At 47.4% G+C, this 27850-nt stretch overlaps 2 protein-coding genes across 6 annotated transcripts in view; one reads left to right on the top strand and one right to left on the bottom strand.

Annotated features, from left to right (window-relative positions):
* The window catches only part of ARSG (arylsulfatase G), a 134623-nt gene extending 121235 nt beyond the window's left edge, over positions 1–13388 (bottom strand). For 3 of the 4 annotated variants that reach the window (XR_013623185.1, XM_068117620.2, XM_068117628.2), the window contains exon 1: positions 13327–13353. The gene's annotated coding sequence lies outside the window, so the exon portion shown is untranslated. Of the gene's footprint in view, positions 1–13326 lie in introns of all 4 variants that reach the window. The other variant, XR_013623190.1, reaches the window with a different exon arrangement.
* The window catches only part of ALG1 (ALG1 chitobiosyldiphosphodolichol beta-mannosyltransferase), a 115748-nt gene continuing 101275 nt past the window's right edge, over positions 13378–27850 (top strand). The window contains exons 1-6 of one of the 2 annotated variants that reach the window (XM_068117584.2): positions 13378–13651; positions 15298–15375; positions 15578–15684; positions 20539–20687; positions 20966–21055; positions 25786–25896. In XM_068117584.2, coding sequence (XP_067973685.2) covers positions 13387–13651; positions 15298–15375; positions 15578–15684; positions 20539–20687; positions 20966–21055; positions 25786–25896 — 800 coding nt within the window. In that variant the 5' untranslated portion in view covers positions 13378–13386. The remainder of the gene's footprint in view (positions 13652–15297; positions 15376–15577; positions 15685–20538; positions 20688–20965; positions 21056–25785; positions 25897–27850) is intronic. The other variant, XM_068117594.2, reaches the window with a different exon arrangement.

Genomic DNA, 27850 nt, shown 5'->3' with positions numbered 1-27850 from the left:
GCTATTTTCCTGATGTTGTCATCTTCTTTGCTGGCGGCCTATTTGGACATAGAACTTGCACAAAACGTGTCCATTTCTTTTATTTATGGCCCACAGGGGGCCGACTATGTATGGTTCACCTGTGGGGCATCGGTGCCCTGTGGCCAAGGTCCGCCAGCAAGATCTCGGGCCTTCATGGCCGGTTCCAGCAGAGGGCCCATGCCCCAACCCATGGGGTCCATAGGTGGTGCTCAGCCACTGACATGTGGTCCATAAGGTGGTGCATCGATGCAGACAGCTGTGGTTGCGAGAGGTTCGGGCACCCAATGGTGGACTCACGCACGCTCCCCTCGGCGCCCAGTGGCGCACAGGTCCTCATGTGGGAGACAAGGGGGGAAAAGACAGATGAGCGAGGGGTAAGGTCTCAAGGGTACACATCAATACAGGCAATGCAAGGCGAGGTGCGTATGGAGACGGAGCGGAGAAGAGCTCGTCCCTACCGTACGTCACCCGCCCTGTCACCTACTCTACCCTTGCCCTTACCCCATATTTACAACAATCTACACATTTACAAATTCGTCACTACTGCCACGTCTTCCCCATATTTCCCCTATACCAAATTCGTCTCCACAATCCCTCTAACCAAAATTTGCCATCACCCAATTCATCATCAATCCTCATAAGGAGGAAGAGATGGAACATCAAGCACAATGTCACACCCACGTCATGATGTGTCTCACATTCCAAACATCTGCACAATAAAAATAATAAAACATGGCATGGTGTGGAGTTACGTCACCTCAGGTGAGTGGATGCAGATGGTGCGAGGAGATCTTCATCCTAACTACTTTCTAAATGACTTTAATGCACTTTACACTACCCGGGGTCTTTCCCTGCCAATCCATTGGCTAACTTACACGATGGGTTCTAAAAACCAATTCCCATTGACCAAACTGTGGTGCTTCTCAATTTGGGGTCTCACTCCCCCGATTCATCTCCCGGTGCCCTTGCACAATTTCCGGGCTGGGTCGTGCAGCTCTCCCAGCAGGTCTACCCACCTGCACACCTCCACCACTGTAGTTGCCACCCGAGCTTACCTAGCTCCTCACCCTAACCTATCTACTTGGGGAAGGCCCCTCCTGGCTCTGTCACCCCTTGGTGCCCTCTGGCACTGGGCTACCCGGGTCCGTCCTCCGGATCCTCGGGCCCCATCCACAACAACTCTACCGGCTCCCAGAGCCCACCTGTGGCCTCACCTGGCCGACCACCTCACAGTGGTGGAGTGCCCAAACCAACTACACACACTAACAGGCTACACGGCCAGCCATTTCCACGTCACTAATGCACCCATCCAAATACCATTCTTCCACCACGCACCACAGATGCCAATATCCAACCACAATTTACCTGTACCCTCTACCTAACACTTACACTACCCTCCCCGGGTATTCGTGATGGGGTCCATCCTCCTTTCCCCAATCCATACCTTCGCACCATCCACTCCACTCCACAGTTTCCACCACTCACTCCACGATCATCCATTCCAATACTCCATACCATTTATTCCATACACCTGTTGTTGCACACCTGTGCAATCACACCTGGTGCCACCTGCACCCTCCCTCCTTCCTGGACCATTTGGTCAGCACAATACACATCAATATCACGCACTCAAACACTGCTCCATACACTTCCATGCTCAATACAACTCACAACCACAATCATTTACTCATACCCTGCTCAATACACTTGAATACACCTCCAACACTCATACGGCATCATCTGAACTACCTGGTGCCCTGCTAACTTAGTGCTCCCCGTCTTCACTTTAAACTAAGCACTTACCACGTCATTATCATCCAATCTAATCTACCTGCGTCCCCACTACAGGTATCATTGTCACTACCTAACCTTAACGTTACCTAAGGTCATCTTCTCTAGATCCCTATCATTATCCTAACCCTCCCGGGCTAGTTTTCACTGCCAACCCCATAAAACTAGTGCTCCTTTGCCCCCGTGGTGTGAGAGATGGCAAAGTTGCCATCCCACCACATCTGGCATCTCCCACTACCATCCCCCCCAGTCCTCTGACGCTACGAGCCCCCGTCGCAAGAGGTACTGGGTCCTGCCTCGGCATCTAGAGCCGAGGCGATCCACGAGGGTGCCTGCTCGCCGGCATAAGGTCTTATCCGGTCGGCATGGACGATCCGAGGGGGGGCCCGTGGCCCCATTTTGATCTTAATGACCACGTCACAGATTTGCGACAGGACGACTCCTGGGCCTTGCCAGGGGGAGGTGAGTTTTGGGCACCTACCCTTCCGCCTCCGGGGATTAAAGAACCAAATCTTCATCCCGGAGCATACTGACTCCCCTGGCTCCGGTCGTCATACCTTCGCTTCATCTTGGCCCCCGCCAGATGGAGCTGGCGGTGGGCGAAGGCATGGACCCGCTCCATGCCTTCCTCCAGGTGACGTGCGTAACCCTTCCTCGGCGGTGTATCCGTGGTGTCTGGCACGGGACCGCATAGCAAGTCGGCGGGAGCCCGTAACTCCCACCCATACATAAGCAACGCTGGACTGCATGCGGTGGCCCCGTGCTGGCTGGTTCGGTAGGCCATTAATAAGTACGGGAGATGTTCGTCCCAGTCATCCTGACGGGTGGTGGTGAACAATGCCAGTTGTTGGATCAATGTTCAATTGAACCTCTCCACCATCCCGTCAGATTGTGGCCGCAAGGGCGTGGTTCTGGTTTTTCGAATTGACAGGAGTCTGCACACATCTTTTAGTAATTGGCTTTCAAAATTTCGACCCTGATCGGTGTGCAGCTCCTGTGGAATCCCGTGCCGACATACAAATCCTTCCACGAAGGCCTGCGCTACAACCCCGGCTTCTTGGTTGGGGAGGGCGTAGGCCTCCGGCCACTTGGTGAAATAGTCCATTACAACGAGGATATACTTATTACCTTGGCGGGTGCGGGGCAGCGGTCCTAGAATATCCATAGCCACCCGCTCAAGGGGGGCCCCCACCTGATGTAATTGAAGGGGGGCCCTTATCCTCCGTGCTGGTCCCTTTTTGGCAGAACAGGCGTCGCATCTCCGACACCAGTCCTGTATGTCGCGCCCCATATTCACCCAATAGAACCTCCGACGGACCCGTGATATTGTCTTTGTCCTGCCCAAATGGCCGCCGGAGCGGATACTATGCACCTGTTGTAATATGACGTTCTTGAATTTGTCGGGGACTATCACCAGCCAGGAAGTCCTATCAGAGGGAACCTCCACCCACTTGCGATACAAGATGTTATCTTTCAACTCCAGGGTCTGCCACTGAGCCCAATACGCCTTTGTCTGCGCCCCGAGGGGGGTGACCTCTTCCCCTTTTGGTCTTTGCCCCAATTTGACCCATTTGAACACCGGCCCCAGAACGGGATCCTCCTGCTGGGCCGTGCTCCATGCCAATGTTCCAAATTCCTCGTCCGCGGTTAGTGGCAAAATTGGCCCTCTCACCCGGGTTGCCCGGACGACGAGAATCGGGGCAGAATCGCCCAATTGCTCCCTCTCCTCGTGTCTCGCACAAAATTTGCAGTTTTCCCCCAGACAAGGACGCCGAGAGAGTGCGTCTGCATTACCATGGGCCTTCCCGGCCCTATGGGTCACATTAAAATCGTACTGCTGCAACTTTTACAACCACCTTGCAATTTGGCCCTCCGGTTCCTTGAACCGAAGGAGCCATTGCAAGGAGGAATGGTCAGTTCGAACCGAAAATTTCCGCCCGTACAGGTATGGGTGGAAATGGTTCATGGCAGCCAGCATAGCCAATAACTCTTTGCGAGTAACACAATAATTTCGCTCGGGCCTACTTAAGGCCCGACTATAATAACCAATCACTCTCTCCACGCCCTCCTGTGTCTGAGACAAAACTGCGCCCAATCCTTCCTGGCTCGCATCCGTGTCCAGGGTAAATGTCCCGTCGCTAGTGGGGTAAGCTAGAAGGGGTGCGGATGTCAAACACCCCTTCAATTTTTGGAAGGCCTCGTGGCACTCCCTTGTCCAATTAAATCACGTCCCCTTCTCCGTAAGCCGGTGGAGGGGACGGGCCAACTCCGCAAATTTCGCCACAAAACGCCGGTAGTAGGAGCAGAGTCCCAAATATCCCCGCACCTCTTTGATGGTACGTGGTGCAGGCCACTCCTCTAGCGCTTTAATTTTGTCTGGGTCCGTTTTTACCCCCTCGCGGCCGATCACGTGACCTAGATAGGCCACCTCTCTTGCAAACAAGGTGCACTTACTCGGGTTCAGCTTCAACCCTGCCTGTCTGAGGCACCCGAACACCTGGTCCAAATTAGCTAACGCCTGGGGGAAGGTCTTGGCATGTACTAGGATGTCATCCAGGTATACCAGGCATGATTGCCATGGCATGCCGCCTAGTACATGTTCCATTAATCGCTCAAAGGTGGCGGGGGCGTTACACAAACCAAACGGCATCACAGTGAACTGATACAGCCCCTTACCTGTGGAAAATGCCGTTTTCTCCTTCCCTGTCCGATCCATCTCCACCTGCCAATACCCACTCTTGAGGTCCAAAGTTGTGAACCAATTTGAGCCAGCAACGGCATCGAGGGTGTCATCAATTCTTGGCAGGGGATATGAGTCCTTGAGTGTCACGTTGTTTAGCTGGCGATAGTCCACGCAGAACCGCGTGGTCCCATCTTTCTTTTTGACCAGCACAACAGGTGACATCCAAGGACTTCCCGAGGGCTCGATCACGTCTGCGTCGAGCATTTTTTCAACCTGCTCGTCAGCTTCCGCCCTCTTGCTCCAAGGGAGCCGTCGGGCGGCCTGACGAATAGGCCGGGCCTCACCGGTGTGGATCTGATGTTTCACCAGGCCCGTACGTCCAATATCCTCGGTGGACAAGGAGAAGAGGTCCAAATGGGACCCAACCAGTTTGTGTAAGGCCTCCCTCTGGGTACCTCCCAACTCTACGCTACTACGATTTACCATCTCACAAATGGGATCCGGCCAATTCCTACTACTTATTGAAGGCTCCCCCTGGGGCTGGCTCGGCTGGACGTTCTCGCTCCTTATTGACGCGACTTCTCTAACTGGGGTGCAGCCAGCTACCTTTGTGCCCCTCACTATAGTGCGTGGTTCTGTGCTAATATTAATTACTCAGACGGCCACCACCGGCCCGTCCGTTTTTACAAGGGTGCGGCCCACGATTAAACCAGGTATGGATCGCGCTGCCACCGGTTCGACCAGGCCGCAGGACTCCTGCCATGTCGGGCGAGCTGACCATCGGGCCGGCACTATGGCCTCGGCCCCCGGAGGGATGGTCATGGCCTCAGGAGCCTCCAGCTCCACCCTCTCGGCCGTGCTCACCCCCTCCAATGGTAGCTCTTCCACTCCCCATCGCAGGATCCCCCGGCTCAAGTCGATTTTACAACCGCTGGCAGTCAACAAATCCAACCCTATTAAGCACGGGTCGCACACCTCCGCCACCCAAACCTCTATCTCTTGCTTTACCGATCCCAACTTGAGGGTCACAAAACCACGCCCTATGATCGGAGCCGTTGCCCCGGTAGCCAGCTACAAACTATGATTTTCCAGACGCTGGATTTTACCCCAGCCGTCTGCACTCGAATTAAGAAGCACGGGGCTGATGATCGTGGCGCCGGCTCCCGTGTCCACCACGGCGTCTAACCCCACGCCGGCAATTTTGCACCGAATTGTCAAACTACCTGTTCCAATTTGGCCACAATGAATGACCTGTCGCGTCAACGAGGGCTTCTCTCCATCCCCTACTGCCGAACACCGCCCTGCATGCCCGGCACGTTCTAGTTTCCCGGGCCCTGGCGGGGGGGGGGGGGGGGGGTGTCTGAGGTCGGGTAGGCCGCTCGATACGGGGCAGAGTTGAGGGCATCGGTTGGCGGGGAACGTCCCGGCGCGGAGCTCGACACTCCCACGCACGGTGACCCAACCGAGCACAATTATAACACCTTACCTGGTAAGGTGCTTGCCTCCGGTATTCTGAATTTCCCCCCCTGTATGTCCGAATTGGGGTACTTTGTCATGGACTACCGGGTGCCACTGCTGGAGCCGCCTGCCATGGTCCAGGTCCCGCTAGGCGCCGATCCACTAACCTCCGGACCATGCTCTCCAGGTCAGGGCCCCCGTCGGGGGCGGGCCCCCTAGGGGGGCCGCCCCCCATCACAGGCCCTACCTGAGGCACCGCCACCGCGTGGCGCTCGCCTCCCCGGGCCAGGGGCCTTGCTGCTTCCCAACGGGCCGCAGCGTCGGCCGCCTGACTCATGGTCTGCGGGCGCCACATGGCGAGCTGTTGTCGGAGTTCCAGATCCGGAAGGGCCTGAATAAAGTGATCCAGGGCCAGGCTTTCCTGGGAACTCGCTGCCATGTCCGCGTGTGCAATTCCCACTGCGCGGCAAATGTCGTGCGCAAGTTCCCCGATGGTCTCCTGGGGCTTGCGTTTTCGTTGCGCAAGTTGAGTTTTAACAAGCTCGCTTTGCTGTTCAATGCCGAAACGATTAATTAAAGCCGCACGGAGAGCTGGCAGGGTGAGAGCACCCGGTGGTAAAGCTGTCAGCACCTCCGCCGCCGCACCGCGCAGTGCCCCCACCAGGTGTACTCCACCTTCGTCCGGATTCCAACCGTTGCCTTTACACACGTACTCAAACTGCGCCAGGTACACCCTCAAATCACTCTTGCCATCATACGGCGCGAGTGGGACCTTGTGGGCGCCCGAAGGTCGGACCCCGCGCGTCACTCCTTGCGGGATCAACGCGGGACCAAACCGTTCGGGCTCCCACAGTACTCTATTCCCGGGGGGCTCCCGCGCGTCCCCCGTCCCTCCAAACACTACCCCTCCTGGTGTCGATGCCTGGGTCGCCCTTCCGCAACCCGCTACCCACTCCATACCCGCACACCCTTGCTCACCAGCACCCCCCTCACTCACCACAGCCAGACCTCCTTGCACACCTCCTCTTTCCATACACTCCGGACCAGTCATACATCTCACCATTGGTCCCTCACGAACACCCGGGTCTACACCACCCCCCAAGCCGACTGAATCTCCCCTCACACCATATACATTTCCGCGTATATCGCCACTCACCTCGGTACCTAGTCGTCGCACCTCCTCTGCCACCTGCAAACTCTTTATTTGGTAGTGAGCACATCATCATGATTTGAACACAGACCTTGCACATACTCCATCACTTCCTCCCTTATCTCCTTTTAGTTTCCCTCCGTCTCTTCTTAATTTCACTCACCCCCTCTTCCACCTCCTCTAATTTTTCCTTTACCTCCTTCATTTCCCGGTGCGCCCCCTGTATTTCTTCCTCTAACGCCACCTTAACCGTTTCTATGTGCGTCCTCACCTCTCGGTCCTTCGTCTCCATTACTTCTGTCACCTCTTCCAACCTCTTCGTCAACCCCTCATGTACCATCTGACATTCCTTCTGTGTCGCTATTAATTCGTTCTTGATGTCTTTTTGTGTCGCTTTTAACCCCCCGATTATTGCAGTGTTCTTTTCCACTTGGTCCACGAGTTCCTTTTGTCCCACTGTCAGCTGTTCTACTCCCCTCGTCAGACCCTCTATGCCCCCCTGTAACCTAGCCGTATTATTCCTCACCTCTTTCTCCATACGCTTCTCACCTCGCTTTACCTCCTCGCGTACCCCCGAGACCTCCTCGCTTACACCTCGTCGTATTTCCTCCCCCATCTCTTTAGTAGATGCCGCCCTCATCTGTCCCAATTCATCCCTCTGAGCATCCAATTTACCTTCTAACCCGATTTTCACCTCCTATATCTGGTTCCCCATTTGTTTGATTTCCCGGGCGGATTGCTCCCCTATCTCCCGCAATTTGCCTTCCATCTTATCTTCTAGCCCCGTTAACCCATTCTTCACCTCTTTTATCCCGTTGTCTAACCCCTCAAATTTATTGTCTAACCCCTCAAATTTATTGTCTAACCCCTCAAATTTATTGTCTATCTTCCCAATTTGGGCATTGGTACCCCTCACTTCATCCCTCATTGCCCCCATCATTCTGTTTTCCATTTTTTCACTATCAGCCCTCGCTTCGTCCCTTATTCGCTCACCCATTTTGTCCATAAGGGCCCCCATTTGTAGCAAAAAAAGTTCGAATCCACCGGTGCTGCTACGGTCACGGGCGCCGCTAAATTTGGTGCCGCTGCATTCACGTGCGCGAGGGCGCCATTTTGTGCACCTGACACCTCCTCAGCCACCTCCTCATTGCTCTCCTCCATTTCTTCCCTGTGGTCCTGTGTTACCCCTAACCCCTCTTCTAGCTCACCCACCTGCATCCGATCGCCTTGACTAGCCATGGCGCGATTTCAAAGTTCGGGTTTTTCTAAAACAAAACAAATTTCGGCCACTCCAAATTTTGACCAAATTTTTTCTAGATGTTTTAAAAATTTGGTTCGGGCCTCGTATCTCACTCCCAGACACCAATTGTTACGGACCGCGGATAAGATGTTAATTTGCCGAGCGGATGGCGCCGCGGCCCTAACAGTTACCCCGACTAACCCGATTCCTGAACGTTGGCCAAAATCGCGCCACAGATATTCAATATGGAAACCTCTAAAGCGACCGAATGTGAAGAGGAAGAAGAAGACGTACAGAGGAATAACAGGATTTATTATTTACACACACTAAAGCAAAAGGAGCAGTCAAGGTTATATACAGGGAAATGGAAAAAGCAGGTGACACAGTGAAAATTCTAGCTTATCTAAACAGGCTTAATTAATACCCTGGACAGAACAAACAAAGACGGACTCACACGGGGAATTGCAGAGTGGATTGGCTGTAAGGAGGTGGGTGGCTGGAGGGGGAGGAAGGCACGGAGCTGGCTGGAGCTTGATCCCGCACGGGACGTCGGGCTGGACCTCGACGGCCGCCGATGCCACCGATCCTGTCGTGTGCGCGGGGTAACGGGTCGGAGCTGCTTGGTGGAACCAACGCTGCTGGTGGGGGGTCTGGCGTGACGGGTTCTCTCTCCCTCTCTCACAAACTCCAGGACTCTTTCTGTCTTTGCTTCGCTTCGCCCCTTCTCTCCTCTCTCTTTCTTAGTCCAACCCAGTCCAACAACTTCCTCTCTTGCTTAGTCCAACAACTTCCTCTCTTGCTTAGTCCAACTCAGTCCAACAACTTCTAGGCTTTCGCGCGCGCTCTTTATAGCACCTCAGGCGATCAAGCCGCTGGTGTCCAGGACACGCCCATCGGTGAGCTCGCCTCGGCCCTGATTGGTCAGCACGGCCCTCTGGCTCCGCCCTCGATGACGATGGGCGGGCACGCCCAGGAGTCGGCAGCTCCTCCCCCTTCTTCTCCGAGCCCACCTCGTGGCGAATGGAGTCGCGGAGGGAACAGTTGGCAATTGTTGGAAGGGGAATGTGAAGGGAAAGGGGATCTACTCTTATTTCACTTGGTGCAATGGAGTATTTCAATTAATGGAAGACACAGCCTTACACTAAAACACATAATAAGGATATAACTACTGAACAGGGATATATGGTGTCCTTCGTGTATGTTTTATGGAATTAACTACGGGAACGCCCTTTGACCTTTATACAACAACAAATGCAGGAAGGAGGGTGACATTTTACAACAATTCATTACACAACAACAACAACAAAAAAACATTCTCATATCCACAACAATATATTTGGATATATATATTTATATATATAATTATATATATATTATATATATATTTGTATGTATGTATAAGTATGTACACAGTCGTGGCTAAAAATATTGGTACCCTTGCACTTTTTTCAAATAACTCACAATTTTATCGAAAAATAAGTTGAAATTGCCAAAAGTATTTGATCTCCACAATTCTTTATTTCACTGTTTAATATTACAGAACCTTTGTTTTTGATTCAGAACTTAATATATCATTTTAAATCCAAAAATAAAAAGAAATAGCATTGACAAAATTATTGACACCCAAGACTTAATATTTCGTAGCACAGCGTTTGGACAAAATAACTGCAGTCAAGTGCTTCCGAATAGCCATCAAGGAGCTTCCTACACCTCTCTACTGACAGTTTGGTCCACTCTTCTTGTGCAAACTGCTCCAGTTCTCCCAGATTTGAAGGGTGCATTCTCCCAACTGCTGTTTTCAGAAATTCCCCACAGGTGTTCAATGCCATTTAGATCTGGACTCTTTGTTGGCCACTTCAGAACAGTCCAGCATATTGTCTTGAGCCATTCCTGGGTGTTTTTTGAAGTGTGTTTGGAGTCATTGTCCTGCTGCAAGACCCATGACCTTCGATGGAAACCCAGCTTTCTGACACTTGGTTGAACATTGCGCTCCAAAATGCCTTGGTAATCTCCTGATTTAATGATGCCATGCACACATTCAAGGCACCCAGTGCCAGAGGCAGCACAGCAACCCCAAAATATCACTGAACCTCCTCCATGTTTGACAGTGGGGAAGGTGTTCTTTTCTTTGAAGGCTTCATTTTGTTTTCTGTAAACATAGAGATGATGTGCTTTACAAAAAGCTATAATTTGGTCTCATCTGTCCACAGGACATTTCCCCAGAAGGATTTTGGCTTGTTCACGTGTGTTTTGGAAAACTCCAGTCGGGCTTTCTTATGCCTCTCTCTCAGCAGTGGGGTCCTCCTGGGTCTCCTACCATAAAACCCCCTTTCATCGAGTTGGTGACGGATGGTGCGTGTTGAAACTGTCGTACCTTGTGTCTGAAGGTCAGCTCGAATCTGTTTGGCAGTTGATCGAGGTGCTTTCTCCACCATTCGAACAATCCTCCGCTGCAATCTTTGATTAAGTTTTCATTCGCGGCCACGTCCAGGGAGGTTGGCTACAGTCACATGGGCCTTAAACTTCCTGATAACATTGCGTACGGTGGACACAGGAACATCAAGGTCTCTGGAGATGGACTTGTAACCTTGAGATTGTCCATGCTTGGCTACAATCTTGTGTCTGTCCTCCACAGACAATTCTCTGGTTTTCTTTCTTTTCTCCATGCTCATTGCAGTAAACACAGTGACAAAAAACAGCAGAATGACTCCTTTTCTCTATTCAAACTGGTTGAATGAGTGATTTCTTTATATTGCAGGCACATGCAACTCACCACAGGTGAGTTCAATTCCAAAGTAAAGGAGAATCACCTGCTTGAAATCTAATTATTTCTAACAACTTCTAAAAGGTGCCAATAATATTGTCCAGGCTATTTAAGGATATCTGTGTGGAATAAGCTACGATTTTGTCATTTTTAAAGCTTTTTTGGTTTTGTTCCACTGCAAACCAAAGAAATATATATGTGGATACCAAAATATTTTTTAATTTAAACAATTTTCTGGAAGGATTGGTGCATTATTTGAAAAAAGTGCAAGGCTGCCAATATTTTTGGTCATGACTGTATGTGTGTATGTATGGATGCATATGTGCATATATATATATTCATAGCGTCATAGCGATTTTTTTTTCATAGCGTCATAGCGTCATATCGTTCATAGCGTCATAGCGTTCATAGCGTCATAGCGTCATCACGTGATTGCTCTGATTCCGTTGATTCCGTGCGCTGAAATGCGCTGAGGTAAATATGAATAAAAAATATGGATCGTCAAATATTTTGAGTTCGGCCATGTTCTTCCCAGGCTCATTGGCCATGTCTGTGCCAAATATCAAGCACGTAAGCCTCTCCGTTTAGGAGTCTATCGGTAACATTACACACACACACACACACACACACACACACACACACACACACACACACACACACACACACACACACACACTGTGTTTTATATATATAGTTATATATATATATATATATTCTGATTCTGATGTACCATACTCTGTTACAGAGTGATGGTGCGGTTGAAGCAGTTTCTTGGCAATGGTTACACTTTGTGTTTACTGTTTCGTTTTGCCATTGTCTTCCCAGCAGTCGGTCTTGTAGGAATTTGGAATCTGTTCAGGGTGCCAGCGATAGCTCGCCTACTCTTTGCGAAGGATGCTGTGGGATCTTTAAAATCCACCAACTCATGCTGGCAGATGGGACGCCCGTTTTACGTCCATCAGGACGGAAATACATTGAAAAATCACCCTGCCTGTGAAACATCAGGATGATAGTTTATAGCTGTGTTGGGATTCGAACCCAGGTGAGACAGCTTAGAGGCGAGTGTGTCTACCTCTACGCAATGCTGCTGGCAAATATAGTCGCTACAACCTCCGCCGTGTGACTCTATGGTCCTCCTGTGAAGTTTGGTTGAGATTGGATAAGTAACGTCTGAATGGATCACGGACAGACAGACAGACAGCAAATAGTCCGCACAGGATTCGAGGCAGGGTGGGAATGAAGGCGACATAAATGCAAATGGCGTCTTCCGTCATCGAGCCGGCAAGCTAGGTGCAAGAATTCGCATTTATTGTCACATCTGATAAAATATTGAAATGCTCTAATGGCGGTGAGGTGCTCCATTTGAAAAGGTTTGTTCGATATATGTAGCTTTTTCCGTAATAAGAATTTGTATTGTTCTCAAAGCCAGTGACCAATTGCAAATTCCTAATACTAATAGGATTCTTCAAAATCAACGAACATGCAAAAACTACTCCACGAAATGCACAATTGTAGGGTGTATAGTTAAGCTTGGTAAGGGGTTCCTCCTTCTGATTCCCCATTTATTTATCTCTCTTTCCCTCTTCCTCATACTGAGTAGTCGCTGCTAACACAATATATGCGTTTTGGGAAGTTGTCGCAAGAGAATCGAGTAGAACTGAAAATGACAGCCCGGACAGTATTTGCTCGAGTACCACAATCGCATTGTTTCCATGGAGACCGCCATCTTGTTAAGCGGTGCCGAGCACTCTTGTTCCGTTGAAGTGTTTGCTTGAACGCTTTGAATCAAGCAAGCCGCTTGTGAAGCGGTAAGCAAGCCGCTTGCTAACGGAACACACCGCAGGCGCAAAACATTCGGCTCCATGTTGGAAGGAGCTACACGAAGTGCCTGATCCAGGGTTTTTTTTCGACATGACCTCTTGTTTGTTTTGTTGTTTCGACAACATGGGTCCAGAGGAACCTCACTGAACTTAAATTGTATCGAATACGGTCGCTCCTGACGAACGGTAACAAACACCAACAGTAACAGCCTCTGCAGATGAAACGAAAGGATTACGAACCCAATCGTGCTGCTCTGGCCATGTTGGTCAGCTTGAAGAACATTATTCGGTGAAACTTGTGAATAGTGCCCAGATGCCCACATTTTGTGGAAATAACCACAAAAACTCCAACAACTTAAAGTTATTTTCCTTAAAACCGGAAAGAACAATCTGTATTACCTTTTTGGCTGCGCACGGCCACCGTAAATAAACCGGAAGTTACGTGTACACGTCATCGGTATGGCGCCGCCCATGGCTCTCGTGGTGTTGCTGTCTGTGTTGACGGCCGTTCTCGTCGGCTGTTGCCGCAGTATCAGTTTATCATGGTGGTTTGCGACCACTTTGCTACTGATGTTTGTGGCCGTCTTGTTGGCGGGACGTTTGAGGAAGGCGAATGGGGTCTGCGTCCTGGTACTGGGCGATATCGGCCGCAGTCCGCGCATGCAGTACCACGCTCTGTCGTTCGCCCGCCACGGCATACGCGTCCACCTTTTGGGATATAGAGGTGCGTTTTGGGAGCTGTTGGGGTTTCTAGTATAACATTGGAGAGGGCGAAAGGTCGAGATCAATGGAGTGATGCAGAAAATCAGAACAGCAGAAGCAAAAACATTGACTAACGAACGGACTGAGCGGAGAGTATAAAATGTTGTAAATCGGTGAGCACCACCTATCCACACCTGTATTGGAACATTATTACGTTCCGTTTGCCAGGAGTAGTTGTTGGACGTTAAAGATCCCACGGTGTCATTCGCAATAAGTTGGCAAGAACTCTCCGGCGCCCTGAACAAATTGCAAATTCCTGCTCTAACCTACAATTGGACGCTGCATCAGGTGATCAGCTGCACCCCAGACAAAGATGATATCCGCAGGTCGCAGCCATGTGATGCATACATCACTAGAACGGCACTCAGTAGAGAGCATACTGGTGAACAGTTTACATTTTGTATCCTCCTGACAGGCCGGATCTGGATTCGGACCTGAATCGGCTTCTTGTTGTCACCTAACCAACCCGTCCACCAAGTTTAGTCATAACTCATCCACAACTCAAAAAAGAAAATGCTCATATCCGAATCAATATTCAGATCTTCACCAAAATCGAATCGGTTCTTCCTTGTCACTCACCCAACCGGTCCACCAAGTTTCGTCCAAATCCATCCACAACCTGTTGAGATAGCCTGCTATGTATCGTTTTTGGCCCTATATCCCAATAGTGAAGAATCACTTAAAAATTTCTACCTGCCAGATCCGGATCCGGATGTTGACCAACATCGAAGCATTTCTTCCTTGTCAAATACCCAACCTTTCCGCCAAATTTCGTCTGAATCCGTCCACAACGTTTTGAGATATCTTGTGTTGTAGTATGTCCAAGTATGTTGTTGTAGTATGTCCACAACGTTTTGAGATATCTTGTTCACAAACAGGCAGGGTGAAAACATAATCTCCACCCACCTTCGGTGGCGGAGGTTGCAGCGATAGCTTATCTCCTCTTCATGAAGGACACACTAGGATATATAACATCGACCAAGTAATGTGCACCATACACTGTCTGTGCACCATGCTGTCAAACCAACATTCAAAAAGGTGAATATAGATATAAGACCTACCTACATGCAAATAGTCGCTTTGAATCAAGCAAATAGTCAGACAGAAGGATGAAATATTTTCCAAATGTATGGAAAAATAGAATTTTTCACTTTTCCCGATGTTACTTTCATCCTTCTTCTCTCCATTTCTCTCAATTTATATATTCTTCCAAGTGTACCTGTGCATTTGTAAATCTGATATGTCGTCACCCTCATAACAAAAGTGCCGAAGACATTTTTTGGCCATTTTGAGATTTTCTGCCTAACTCACTTGTTTTATCATTTGTGACACCTGTAAAAATGCCCAAGTCATTGTTAACTTCCTGAACCACTTTATGTTAATCTGCCTAATATAAGTCCGCCTTGTGATTTATTGCACTTCAATTGCAGCAGTTTTTTGCATTTTTCTCCAAACTGCAAAAAATGACTTAGGCACTTTTGTTATGAGGGTGACGATATGCAATGTGCAGCTGCAGGAATTTTATAGGTATCCGATTCCATTTTACAAATGAAATATGTCTGTGAGACTGCATAATTCTAGTATTGGCTAAAGTGTGTGCTTGCGCAGGTTCCACGCCGAGACCAGAGGTTATGGAACACAAAATGATAAAAGTGAACTTTCTCCCAGAGGGACCAAGTATGCAAGGTGTGGACAATAGGCAATGGTTTATTTCACAAAAAATTGTGGGCAAAAGAGCAAATGTAAGCGAGAGTTTTTGGGTTGTAAAAGCTGGAAGAGAATGTTTGCTGTCGTCAGTAGTATTGCTACATCTTATATAAATCCTTGGTAAAGTATGACATTTTTTGAGAGATGGAATATTGGGAAAAATTGTCTGTGTTGGATGCAGGTGGCGGTCGATTGGTAAAATACATGAGCAAGGTATTCGCGCAGGTGGTGATTTTGATGTACTCATTGCTTTTCTCTATTCCTCGCACTCAGTGGATCCTGATGCAGGTAAGTCGTGTATTGCCCGGCAGCATGATGTCTTTCAGCTGCTTGGCGTTGTATGTCTCCGTAGCCAAAGGCCGGAGGTGTTTTGTTTTCAGAGCCGTCAGTCGCCGTCCGTGCATCTGTCGATTATCTTTTTTGTTCTCACGATAACTTGTCAACCACAGAAGGGATTTGAACCAAACTTTGCACAAGTATGGAGTATAATACAAAGATGAATTGATTCGATTTTGATGAATATGGTTCAACAGTTCAAAGGTCATGTACCCTTTGAAAGTCATTTTGCAGACCATAACTCGAGTTAGAAACATCTGGTGTTGTCTCTGTTCTACTTATCTCTCTTTTTCTCTCGCGCTCTCTGGAATGTGACCTTTCATTTTTCATGTGACTTTTAATTGAGCTCCAACCTAACTGTGAATTGACATATAATGTGGGTGGAGGCATGTCCATCAACACATTTGTGTCAACTTCTGTTTTCTAGTTACCTCTGCCACAGAAGGTGGACAGAGGTTATGTTTTCACCGCTGTCTGTTTGTCTGTCGAGCTGTGATCAGGATATCCCAAAAAAGTTATGCACAGATTCGGACTTAACTTGGTGGATAGGTTGGGTGTGTGACAAGGACAAATTGCATGATTTGATGTTGGTGAGTATCTGAATGCGATAATCTTTTGAATGATTCTTCACCATTGAGTGATCGGACCAAAAACGAAACTCAGATTTTTCAGAAAAAAATAACTGATAGGACTTACTTTTTCCACATGCGAAATTTGCATTTATGTTTATTTAAATTATACAATGGACTACAAAATGTAAATGTTTCATGATATTTGTTATATTATATCACCTTTATCTATCAATATTGTTGAAATGAAGATCAAATAGCTGTATATTGAAATATGTTGAAAAAATCAAAACTTTACATGGGGTGTACTTACTTTTTCACGTGACTATCGTGCGATGTTTCAAAAACTTGTCGATGGATTATGACAAAACTTGGTCGGTGAGTTAGGTGATAACAAAAAGCCGATTATATCTGTTATCCGGACCTTATCAGTGGGATACAAAACGTAAACTGCTTAGCCTGGTGGAGGTATGCGCTCTACCAAGTCCCATTCTAGTTTTGACATGCTTCCCAAATGACAGAATAGGTATGAGGGCTCCCCCATAGATAATGTCTCCCGGTTTCTATTAGAGTTCACTTACAAAGAACTTCAATACAGGATTGGGGTTATTCGGCCGATTAAGCCTGCGTAATGGTTGCCAACCGTAGGTTGTTTGGCCGTGCTCTGCCCCTTTTCAATGCTGTGTGTCAAGCAAGCAAGGAAGCAGCATGTACCACTGTTAAAATCTCTCATGACTTGGCTGGGGTTTGAACCACCGACCTCAAAGACTCATACTCACACCATTGAGTCCCTGATTCTGGTTATGTTCTGTTCCATTCTGTGTTCTAATTCTTATATGAGCATTAGCTGCTGGTTGTTAAATATCACACAGTAACTTTAAAAATGATTAGGCCATTGTATGCTGTACCCTGGCCAAATTCCAAATTATTGCCCTAACCTGGGCCAGAGAGGAGATTGGTACCTCCACGGTTATTTGCTCATAGAAATGCCTTCATGGCACCCCCATCATCTTTAAGGACAGAGATCAGATCAGATGAGAATTACTGTCAGATGATGTATTAGTATTACTGATATTTTTCCACCATCAATTAAACCGCTTTTTCACAACAGTCCTGGCAAATACTGGGCGAGCTGTTTAGTTCATTTAATTGCAATAGTAAAACAATGAAGGTAACAAAGTCCTGTGTGACAGATCTCAAAGCTGCATTTAGACTACATAACTATTATGGTATTTCCAGAATTCCAACAACTAGTACACTTGCTCCCTAAGGGAGCGACAGGAAGGGTCATGTTATTGTCCCCTCTAGGGTATAGAGATTACAGTAGATCTAGGCTTGGGTCCGTCTGTGAGGGAAGTGATAAGCAAACACTACCGGTCAAAAGTTTTAGAACACCTCAATTTTTCCAGTTTTTATTGAAATTTATGCAGTTTAATGTCCCGATGTACTCTGAAATTAAGCATAGAACAAATAAACAATTGGAGATAAAAAGAAATGCGAGAATCATTTTGTTTAACAAAATTTAATTTCAATTTTTGACTCGGCAAAGTAGCCACCTTTTGCAGATATAACCGCCGAACACACTCGTGGCATTCTTTCTACAATGGAAATCAAATATTGTTCGGGAAGTTTTTCACAACACTGTTGCAGAAATTCCCACAAATGTGTTGCACTTGTAGATTGCTTTGCCTCCACCCTTCTGTCCACTTAATCCCAAACCAGCTCGATGGGGTTCAAGTCTGGAGACTGTGCTGGCCATTCCATGATTTGAAACCTACCGTCTTGTTCTTTTCCTCGAAGGTGGTTTTGACAAAGCCTGGAGGTGTGTTCAGGGTCATTATCTTGCTGTAGGATGAACCCCTGACCAACTAGGCGTATACCAGAGGGTATTGCATGGCGCTGCAAAATGCTGTGGTTGTCCTTTTGGTTCAGGGTGCCAGTCACTCTGTGCAAGTCGCCAAATCTGGATCCAGCAAAAGAGCCCCAGACCATCATGCTTCCTCCTCCATGTTTGACAGTCGGTGTCACACACTGAGGAACCATCCTTTCGCCTACTCGACGGCGTACAAAAACCCTGCGTGATGAACCAAAGATTTCAAATTTTGATTCATCGGTCCATAGGACCTTCTTCCAGCCTTCAGTAGTCCACTGGCGGTGCTTCATGGCCCAGGCAAGCCTCTTTTCCTTATTTTGCCATCTTATCAAAGGCTTTCTTACTGCCACTCGACCTGTCAAACCTGCAGCTCGAAGGCTTCTCTTCACAGTTGAAACTGAGATTTGCTTACTTCGAACAGTGTTAAGCTGTGCTTGAAGCTGTTGTCCTGTGAGCCGCCCATCACGCAAGCTGCTGACTCTCAGAAACTTGTCTTCTGATTCTGTTGTGGCTTTGGCTCTGCCAGACCTCTTCCTGTCAGAGTATCCTCCAGTCTCCAATGTACTACTTCCTGCAGTGCAATATTGTCCAAATAATGCTTCAGAGGGTGTAATAACAGTCTGTTCCAATACTGCTTTTATACAGACAGGGGGTTTGTAATCAAGTAATCAGCAGAGGTTGGGGCACCTGTAGGAATTGTTTGCATCAACTTTCAAGGCTTAATTTACTTACATTGCTGCAGAACAGCTGTAAGTTGTTAGCCCATTACTTGTTCCCTGAAGAAGGCCTTTTTTTTTTACAATATAACTGTGCAATTTACATTATTTTCCCGTTTTTGCTAACCTAAACTTTTTTTTAAACCTCGAGCAGTTTACTGCTTACCTTTGTACCATTTGAGGTTATTCACTGGACATTAAACTGCATAAATTTAAAGAAAAACTGGAAAAATTGAGGTGTTCTAAAACTTTTGACCGGTAGTGTATAATGAATATCTCACGAACATCGGGTTTCCTTCTTTTCAGTTTAGTGTTAAACATCAATCGTGACTGTTTAAAAAGGTAATCATCTATGTTTGTGGTTTATAATGTTTTTACGACATAGCCCATAGGACAATGCCGTTTGGAACAGCGTTTGTCTGTCCATGCAGTGTATGTATGTATGTGTATGTATGTATGTATGTATGTATGTATGTATATATGTATGTATGTATGTATGTATGTATGTATGTATGTGTGTCCCTTCCGCCAGCATTTTGTGGATTTATTCCCTTTAAAATTCGTTTTCTCTGTAACTGTTGGTCCGATTGACACGACATTTTCAACATTAGAGCGCCTCCTTCTGTAGAATTTAAAAAAATAATTATGATGTCATCGGTCACATGGTACGGGCGCCATCTTGGAAAAACCGAAAAAATTTGCACCTCTATGTCTCCGAAACCGCGTCATGGAAGAAAATGAAAGGTGCCTCATTGTGAAGTATTCCCCATGGGGAATGACCTGTCTTAATGATGATGTCATAAGTGCCTTCATTATGATGTCATAAATCGACAAGTATAAAGCTTGATCCGATCAATATGAAATGTATTGAGCGTGATCTCTGGATAAATTGGTCAAGAAAAAAAATTGATGATGTCATCGGTCACATGGTTCATCAGCCATATTTTTTATGGCGTAGCCCGTAGCGTAGAGCAATGCCGTTTGGAACAGCATTTGTCTGTCCGTCCGGTGTATGTATATATGTCCCCACAAACGTCCACCAATCAGAGCTGAGGATCTGGTCACATGACGGCGACAGCAGATCCAAGCCCGGCTGTACTTTCGTTAGACCATCGGTCTTGTTTATCTCTGGTAGAGTCTTCTTCTTCTTTTGTATTCCGTGCAGGACTACAGGTAGCATCATTGACTGAGGACGCGATTGTGCCACTGATGCAGTGCCCTTATTACCATTACACTGGTACTCATTTGCTGACCTCTGAAGGATGACAGGCTGAGTCAACCCCCTGGTGTTAGTTAAATGGCCACCTGGGATTCAAACTCAGGACCCTTGGATTCCAAGCCAGCCACCCTAACTGTTAAGCCAACACCAGGCTTCCTGGTTGGGGTGTCCCCATGATATGCAACAATAAGGTATTTATACACGTTAACATGACGTTTGTCGAAGGAGGAAAAATTTATTGGGGGAGAGAGGCAATTTAATTCCCTATAACTTCTATCGTGTGACCCTTAGTCCACCTGTCAAGTTTGGTTGGGATTGGATAAGTAATGACTGAATGTATCGCAGCAGACTGACAGACACCAATTGCGTATATTCGTATGATAAAGAGGAATGGACAAACAATGTGGTTACAGACTGTTGCCTTCCCAGACTCCCCCAGGTATGCCAGCAGTAGGGGTTGCAGTTGTGTGTGCCCTCATACGTGGATCTCAGCTCATCATTGATTGGCACAACTATGGAGACACACTCCTGGCCCTAAGTCTTGGCTCCTCCCATCCACTTGTCTGTCTTTATCGCTGGTACTTGAACATTATTTTGTCACAGTAGGTCATAGCTTGTATCGAAATATTGACACAAACACAAATGAAATATGTAGGAGTGTGGGTATGAGTATGATGCATCGCTGGATTCTTGCGGAGTAAAACTTGCTTTAAGCAGCCACTTCTGTCAAGGCAAAAGTTTATATGACACAAGTGGTAGCATATTATTGATTCTTAGCATTCGAGAATGCTAGCTTGTGGAGGTTGTTTATGGAGATTGTAATTTTGTTGGTTAAAAAACACATTTCTGTTGGTAGGTATGAAAAGACATTTGCACTGCTGGCCAGTGGACACTTGTGTGTCACTCGGGCAATGTGCACGGATCTCCAGGAAAAGTGGAACATCAGGTGAGTCAAAAAATATAGGTTATTGCCGTTTCCTATTTTCATTGTTTTTTTTTTTTTGTATACAAGATCGAGGCTCGTGAAAGAGCGAACATTAATCACACAGAAAGATAAACCGACACATAAAACATATAACATCGGGAGCGGTAGACAAGATGGGGAGAGAGGGGGAAGGACACAAACACAACATTTGAGAGCAGGGACCGAGAGACATGGAGACATCGAGAGATCTGAGAGAGGGCGAGGGCTTTGGGGGGGGGGGGGGCAAGGGAAGGGGGCGTTGGGAGAGGTATAAAACATATGGACACTGCCAGGACTTCCAGGAAAGAAGTTGGAATTTCAAACAAGGTGGATCTGGGGTAAATTAGCGGGGGTAGAAAACATCAAGGTTTTGCATGGGGGAAGATAAGAGATGGTGGTGAACAGCTGTTTTAAAGACCTGGAGGGAGGAGTGGGATTGAAGGGAGTGTGGGAGTTTGTTCCAGAGGCGGGAGAAAAGAGGAATGAAAGAGTGAAGGTGAGCAGAGAGCCGAGATTTCGGCAGTTTAACCATCAGAGGGTTGCTGGCAGATCTTGTGCGACCTATAGGAATATTTGGGGGACAGAGCACAGAGAGAGCTGGGGGTGCAAGGCCGGAGAGGAGTCGGTAGAAGACAGAAAGACCACCTACCTGCCTGCGGTGAGTGAGTGAAAGGCCCTCAGAGATAGCTTCATCGCGGGAGATTCCAATAATTCTGAAAGCTTTGGTTTCAACAGCCTGAAGCCGAGCTAGGTGTGAGGCAGGAGCACCGGCCCATAGGGGAGAACAGTATTCCATTGAGCTGCGGATGAAAGCCTTGTATGTGGTGAGGAGCTCAGGTGTGCCGAGGAAGGACTTCGCACGACGGAGGATGCCCAGTCGGCGACTGGCTTTGGAGGCCAGCTTGGAAATGTGGTTTTCCCAAGAAAGATCATGGCAGATAGTGAGACCCAAAAGCTTGAGCGACAGAACTTCTTGGAGAGGATTGTTGAGAAAGTAGATGGGAGGGTTGTCCAGTCGATATTTTCGGAGAGACATAGTAAGAGTGTGAGATTTGTCAGGATTGAAAGACATGTTCCACTTGTTTGACCAGTCTGTGATTTTGTCCAAGTCTTCAGAGAGTGAGGAGGCTGCAGACTGCCGATCTGAGGGAAGAGGAATGGAGCGGCAGAGAGTGGAGTCATCAGCAAAGAGATAGAGAGGATTTTCAAGAGAGTCAGAGAGATCATTGATGAAGACCAGAAAAAGCATGGGGCCCAGAACACTGCCTTGGGGAACTCCAGCCTGAACAGGAAGAGGAGATGAGAGAAACCCATTCAGGGCCACACGTTGACGACGACTAGAGAGGAAGTCTGCCAGCCATGCGTGGAGATTTCCATGGATACCAAAGGAGGAGAGTTTGGTGAGCAGAGCGGGGTGCCAGACCGTGTCGAAGGCACGTGATATGTCGAGGGAGACAGCTCTAATTTCCTGTTTGGCATTGAGGACCTCCATCCATTGTTGAGACAGCAGAAGCAGCATGTCCAGAGTAGAGTGACCTGGTCTGAAACCAAATTGATGATCAGAGATCAAGCCATTGGAGAAGAGGAAAGATTTCATATCCGAAGCAATGATGGATTCCATGACTTTGCTGATAATTGGGAGAAGGCTGATTGGTCTGTAGTTGCTAGGATCTGTTTTTGCACCTTTTTGTGCATAGCGGTGATGTTGGCTGATTTCCAAGCAGATGGCAGTTGACCGTGAGCAAAAGAGAGGGTGAAGAGAACAGAGAGAGGGTGAGATAGAGCGGCAGAGCAGGATTTTAGGACCCGTGGGCTGATGCCGTCGGGTCCAGTTGCAGAATCAGAGTCGAGGGTTGACAGAAACTTTTCCACCTTGTCAGGAGGAAAGGACACGGAGTCCAGGAGCAGCAGGGTACGACTGGGTATGGTGGGTACAGAGAGGGATGGGTTTGGGACACAAGATTTAGAGGCAAACACAGAGTTGAGGCATTCAGCTTTTTCACGTGCGGAGTCAGCTGTGTAGCCGTTTGAGGTAAGGGAGGGGATGGAGGGGGAACAAACACCAGAAACGGATTTGACCAGATGCCACCAGGATTTGGAAGAGGGAGACAGATAAGAGAGTTCAGTCTTGAGAACGGAGAGATATTGTTGCCTCGCTCTCCTGAGGGTGGACACACACTTGTTTCGGGCTTTGTGAAAGGAAATGAGATTTCCTGCCGTTGGATTTGCTTTCCAGGAGACGAAGGCAAGTTGTTTCTGGGCAACAGCCTCACCACAAGATTCCGTGTACCATGGACGGGAGGAAGGGTATGACAACTGAAGACGAGATGGGATAAATCTGTGCATGAGAGAGAGCAATTTACTTTGGAAGAATTCCCAGGATGAGTTGATGTCAGAGGTGGTAGAGATGGGAGACCAGTCCAGATGATTGATGGCTGCTTGATGACCGTGCCAGTTGGCCTGAGTGAAATGCCAGACTCGTCGACGCTGAGCAGGCTCCCTGAGGCTGGTCAGAGAGATGTCCACTTTAACAAGGACATGATCAGATGATCCGATTGGAGCAGAAGAAGAGCAGCAGACATTTTCAGGGAAGTTAGTCATAACCAAGTCCAGAAGAGAAGATGTTCCGTTGACTGAGATCCGGGTCGGGAAATTGACAGATTGTGTCAGTCCCACTGAGTCGCAGAAGTCCTTTGCTGAGGAGCCATGGCTGGTGAGAGAGGTACCCACACCCAGCCAACTGGCATGATGACAGTTGAAATCACCACATATGAGGAAGAGAGAGTTGGGATGAGTAGATAGAAGTTGGTCCATATTATCAGACAGCGAGATGTAGATGGAGTCATCACTGTTTGGTGGACGGTACAACACACATATGAACAAGAGGTGGGAGTGAAGGGGAAGCCGTAGCCAGAGGTATTCCTGGGGGTGAGGTGGAGAGAGTGCAGTGCAGGGCGAGTGAGGAAGAGAGTTTTTGATAAAGATAGCAACCCCACCTCCAGTACGAGGCTCAGGTCTATCATACCGGAGGAGGGAGTAGCCCGGGAGAGATACTAAGGAATCAGAGACATCATAAAGGAGGAAAGTTTCTGTTAAGCAGATCACGTCTGGTTTGACAGAAGCAACCTGTATGGAGAGATCAGTTAAGTTTGAATGAAGGCCTTGGATGTTTGAGGTCCATACCGTTAATGAAGAGGAAGGGGGAGCATCAGATACAGAACAGGTGGGAGGAGGGGTAGGGTAAGATGTGGAAGAGGTGGAAGAGGTAGGGAGAGCTGTTGAATGTGTGTCAGAGATTTCAGAATAGCTCGGAGAAAAGGCAGGATGGGGCGGACAAAAGGTTTGATGGTGATTGGGTGAGGCACAATGAGGTGTTATTTGAGGAGGGGGAAGAGCGAGGCAGAAGGTTGGGGGAGATGGAGGTGAGAGTTGGAAGGGGGAAGAAGCGGGGAGGACGCTTTGAGGAGGGGGAGTGAGAGGGGGGAAATTGAGAAGCAATGAGGGTGGGGAGATTTGAAGGGGAGGGGTGAGGGGGGAGTTTGGGAGGGAAGGGACAAGGGGAGGGATTTGAAAGGGATGGGATATGGGGGAGATTTGGAGGGGAGGGGTGAGGGAAGAGTCTAGGAGGGGAGGGGCGAGGGGGCGTCTTGGCGGGGAGGGGGGAGGGGGTAGTTTAGGAGGGAGGGGGCAAGGGGGGAGATTTGAAAGGGATGGGTGATGGGGAAGATTTGGAGGGGAGGGGTGATGGGGAAGATTTGGAGGGGAGGGGTTATGGGGAAGATTTGGAGGGGAGGGGTGAGATTGGATTTTAGAAAGTGTACGATTTATGGGAAATGAACATTTATTGCAAAATGAGTTTCTTGTGACCTTCGAGTTAAAAATACGTTTAAGGACGCTGGATGGAGGATGGCGTGCAGGAGAGTTTAGGGAATGTAGAAAAAAGGCACTATAGGAGATGGATATTTTTTTGGGATGAATTGATTTGGTAAGCAAGTCGAAAGCAGCCTTTTAAAGAAGAAGAAGAAAAAGGTGTTATAAAATATGACGGAATACATAACTTGAGGGGAAAGTGTAAACATTGAAGGTTAATAACAGTGAAAACTATCTGGGGAAATGGGGGAGAAACATGTGGTCGAAGAACGAACGAACGAATAAGAATGAATAAACGAATGAGAACAGAGAAGGAAATGTTGTTTTTTTTTTGGTTTTTTTTGAGTTGAGATTTACACAAGGAAGTAGGCTATGGGTGAAAAGACTGGGAATACAGAGAACGAAAGTTATTGGATCACAAACGACGGACCGCTGAGAGAAAAACAAAGCCTCAAGGTTGTACAGTGCACACTGTACAAGGCCTCAAGACACGACACGAATTAACACGATTTTCAATACAGGTATGAAAGATTTGCATCGAAAAATCTTCGTCGGGACACAATATACGTACAACACCATAAATAAATACAGTTTTAACAAAAATACAAATGGGAACAATCACTTAACTTCGATTTCAAATCGTTCGCGACGCGGCAAAGGCCTTGCTCGCGACACGGCAAACAGACGATTAATTTATGAAAGATAAACACCGAGAAACAACCAAAGTTGCACACAATAACTTCACACACCGAAAGATAAATACAGTTTCGACAAAATACAATTGTGAACAGACTTAACTATGATGTCACAGTTTATGATGTCACAACATCTCCCTTGCTCAGGGCACGTACGATGTATGACCGGCCACCAGCCTTTTTCCAAGAGACTCCGTTGGAAACCCAGAATGAGCTGTTCTCTCGGCTTGCCATTTCAGAGGCGGCTTTTGACGCTCCGTAAGCATCTTTATTGGGTAATTTCAATTTTTTCCTTGTACCAAAACTGAAGCAATTTTTTAATGCTATTTGTGGCACAGACAAAAATACTGAAATTAAACAACTTCTGTCTCTGTCTGTTCTACTTGTCTTTGTTTTCTCTTTTGGTATTGTTCATCCTTATCATACATTGACCAGGCATTGAATACCATAATAAACCAGGCATTGAATGAATGAATGAATGATCGTTTTAAGGCCATTTTTCCCCGCAAGAGCGGGGGTTAGCCTTGCTGGCCCCATGACCTCATGGTTCCCTTTTTGAGGCAATGTTTTTATGGCCGGATGCCCTTCCTGATGCCAACCCTTAGTCACCTCTTACGATGCACAGGGATACGGTGTACCTATTCTAAATCAGGGTACACACCGGGATCATTCATCCCAGTAAGCTGGTACTCAATTTGCCGACCTCGGAAGGATGACTGGCTGAGTCAATCCGCCTGGCGTTAATTCAGAGATCGATCGGGATTTGAACTCAGGATCCTAGGAACCCAAGCCTGCACCCCAACCGCTAAGCCAACACCAGGCTTATACTAAACCAGGCATTGAAAGATGAATTTACCTTGAAATTATGAAACACTTTCTAATGTATTGTTTTGTCTTATTTGTAACAACTTCACTTTCATCCACCTAAGAGGGATGAGCAATGTTGCAGGAGGTTATGTTTTGACCCCTGTCTGTCTTTGAGCAAGATGTCTCAAAATGTTATTGATGGGTTTGGGTGAAACTTGGTGGGTGGATTGGGTGTGTTACATAGGCTAATTGAATAGATTTTGGTGAAGATCCGGATCCAGATACTAGAACTTTTAAAAGTGATTCTTCACTATTGAGTGATAGGGAAAAAACTACACTACCGGTCAAAAGTTTGAGAACACCTCAATTTTTCCAGTTTTTATTGAAATTTAAGCAATTCAAGTCCAGTGAATAACCTGAAATTGCACAAAGATAAGCAGTAAACTGCTCGAGGTAAACAAAAAAGTTTAGGTGAGAAAAAACGGGAAAATAATGTAAATTGCAGTTATATATTTTTTAGAGGCCTTCTTCAAGGAACAAGTAATGGGTTAACAACGTACAGCTGTTCTGCAGCAATGTAAGTAAATTAAGCCTTGAAAGTTGATGCAAACAATTCTTACAGGTGTCCCAACCTCTGCTGATTACTTGATTACAAACCCCCTGTCTGTATAAAAGCAGTATTTGAACAGACTGTTATTACACCCTCTGAAGCATTATTTGGACAATATTGCACTGCAGGAAGTAGTATATTGAAAACTGGAGGAAACTCTGACAGGAAGAGGTCTGGCAGACCCAAAGCCACAACAGAATCAGAAGACAAGTTTCTGAGAGTCAACAGCTTGCGTGATAGGCGGCTTACAGGACAATAGCTTCAAGCACAGCTTAACACTGGTCGAAGTAAGCAAGTCTCAGTTTCAACTGTGAAGAGAAGACTTCGATCTCAGGTTTGACAGGTCGAGTGGCAGTAAGAATGCCATTGCCAAGATGGGGAAAATAAGAAAAAGAGGCATGCCTGGGCCATGAAACACCGCCAGTGGACTACTAAAGACTGGAAGAAGGTGTTATGGACCGATGAATCAAAATATTAAATCTTTGATTCATCACGCAGGGTTTTTGTACGCATCGAGTAGGCAACAGGATGGTTCCTCAGACACCAACTGTCAAACATGGAGGAGGATGCGTGATGGTTTGGGGCTCTTTTGCTGGATCCAGAGACAGCGACTTGCAGAGTGACTGGCACCCTGAACCAAAAGGGCTACCACAGCATTTTGCAGCGCCATGCAATACCCTCTGGTATACGCCCAGTTGGTCAGGGGTTCATCCGACAGCAAGATAATGACCCTGAACACACCTCCAGGCTATGTCAAAACTACCTTCGAGGAAAAGAACAAGACAGTAGGCTTCA

The sequence above is a fragment of the Myxine glutinosa genome, chromosome 1 (assembly GCF_964187855.1).
Source record: "Myxine glutinosa chromosome 1, kmMyxGlut1.1, whole genome shotgun sequence".
Taxonomy (NCBI): domain Eukaryota; kingdom Metazoa; phylum Chordata; class Myxini; order Myxiniformes; family Myxinidae; genus Myxine; species Myxine glutinosa.
This window is presented reverse-complemented; position numbering and strand designations above follow the sequence as displayed.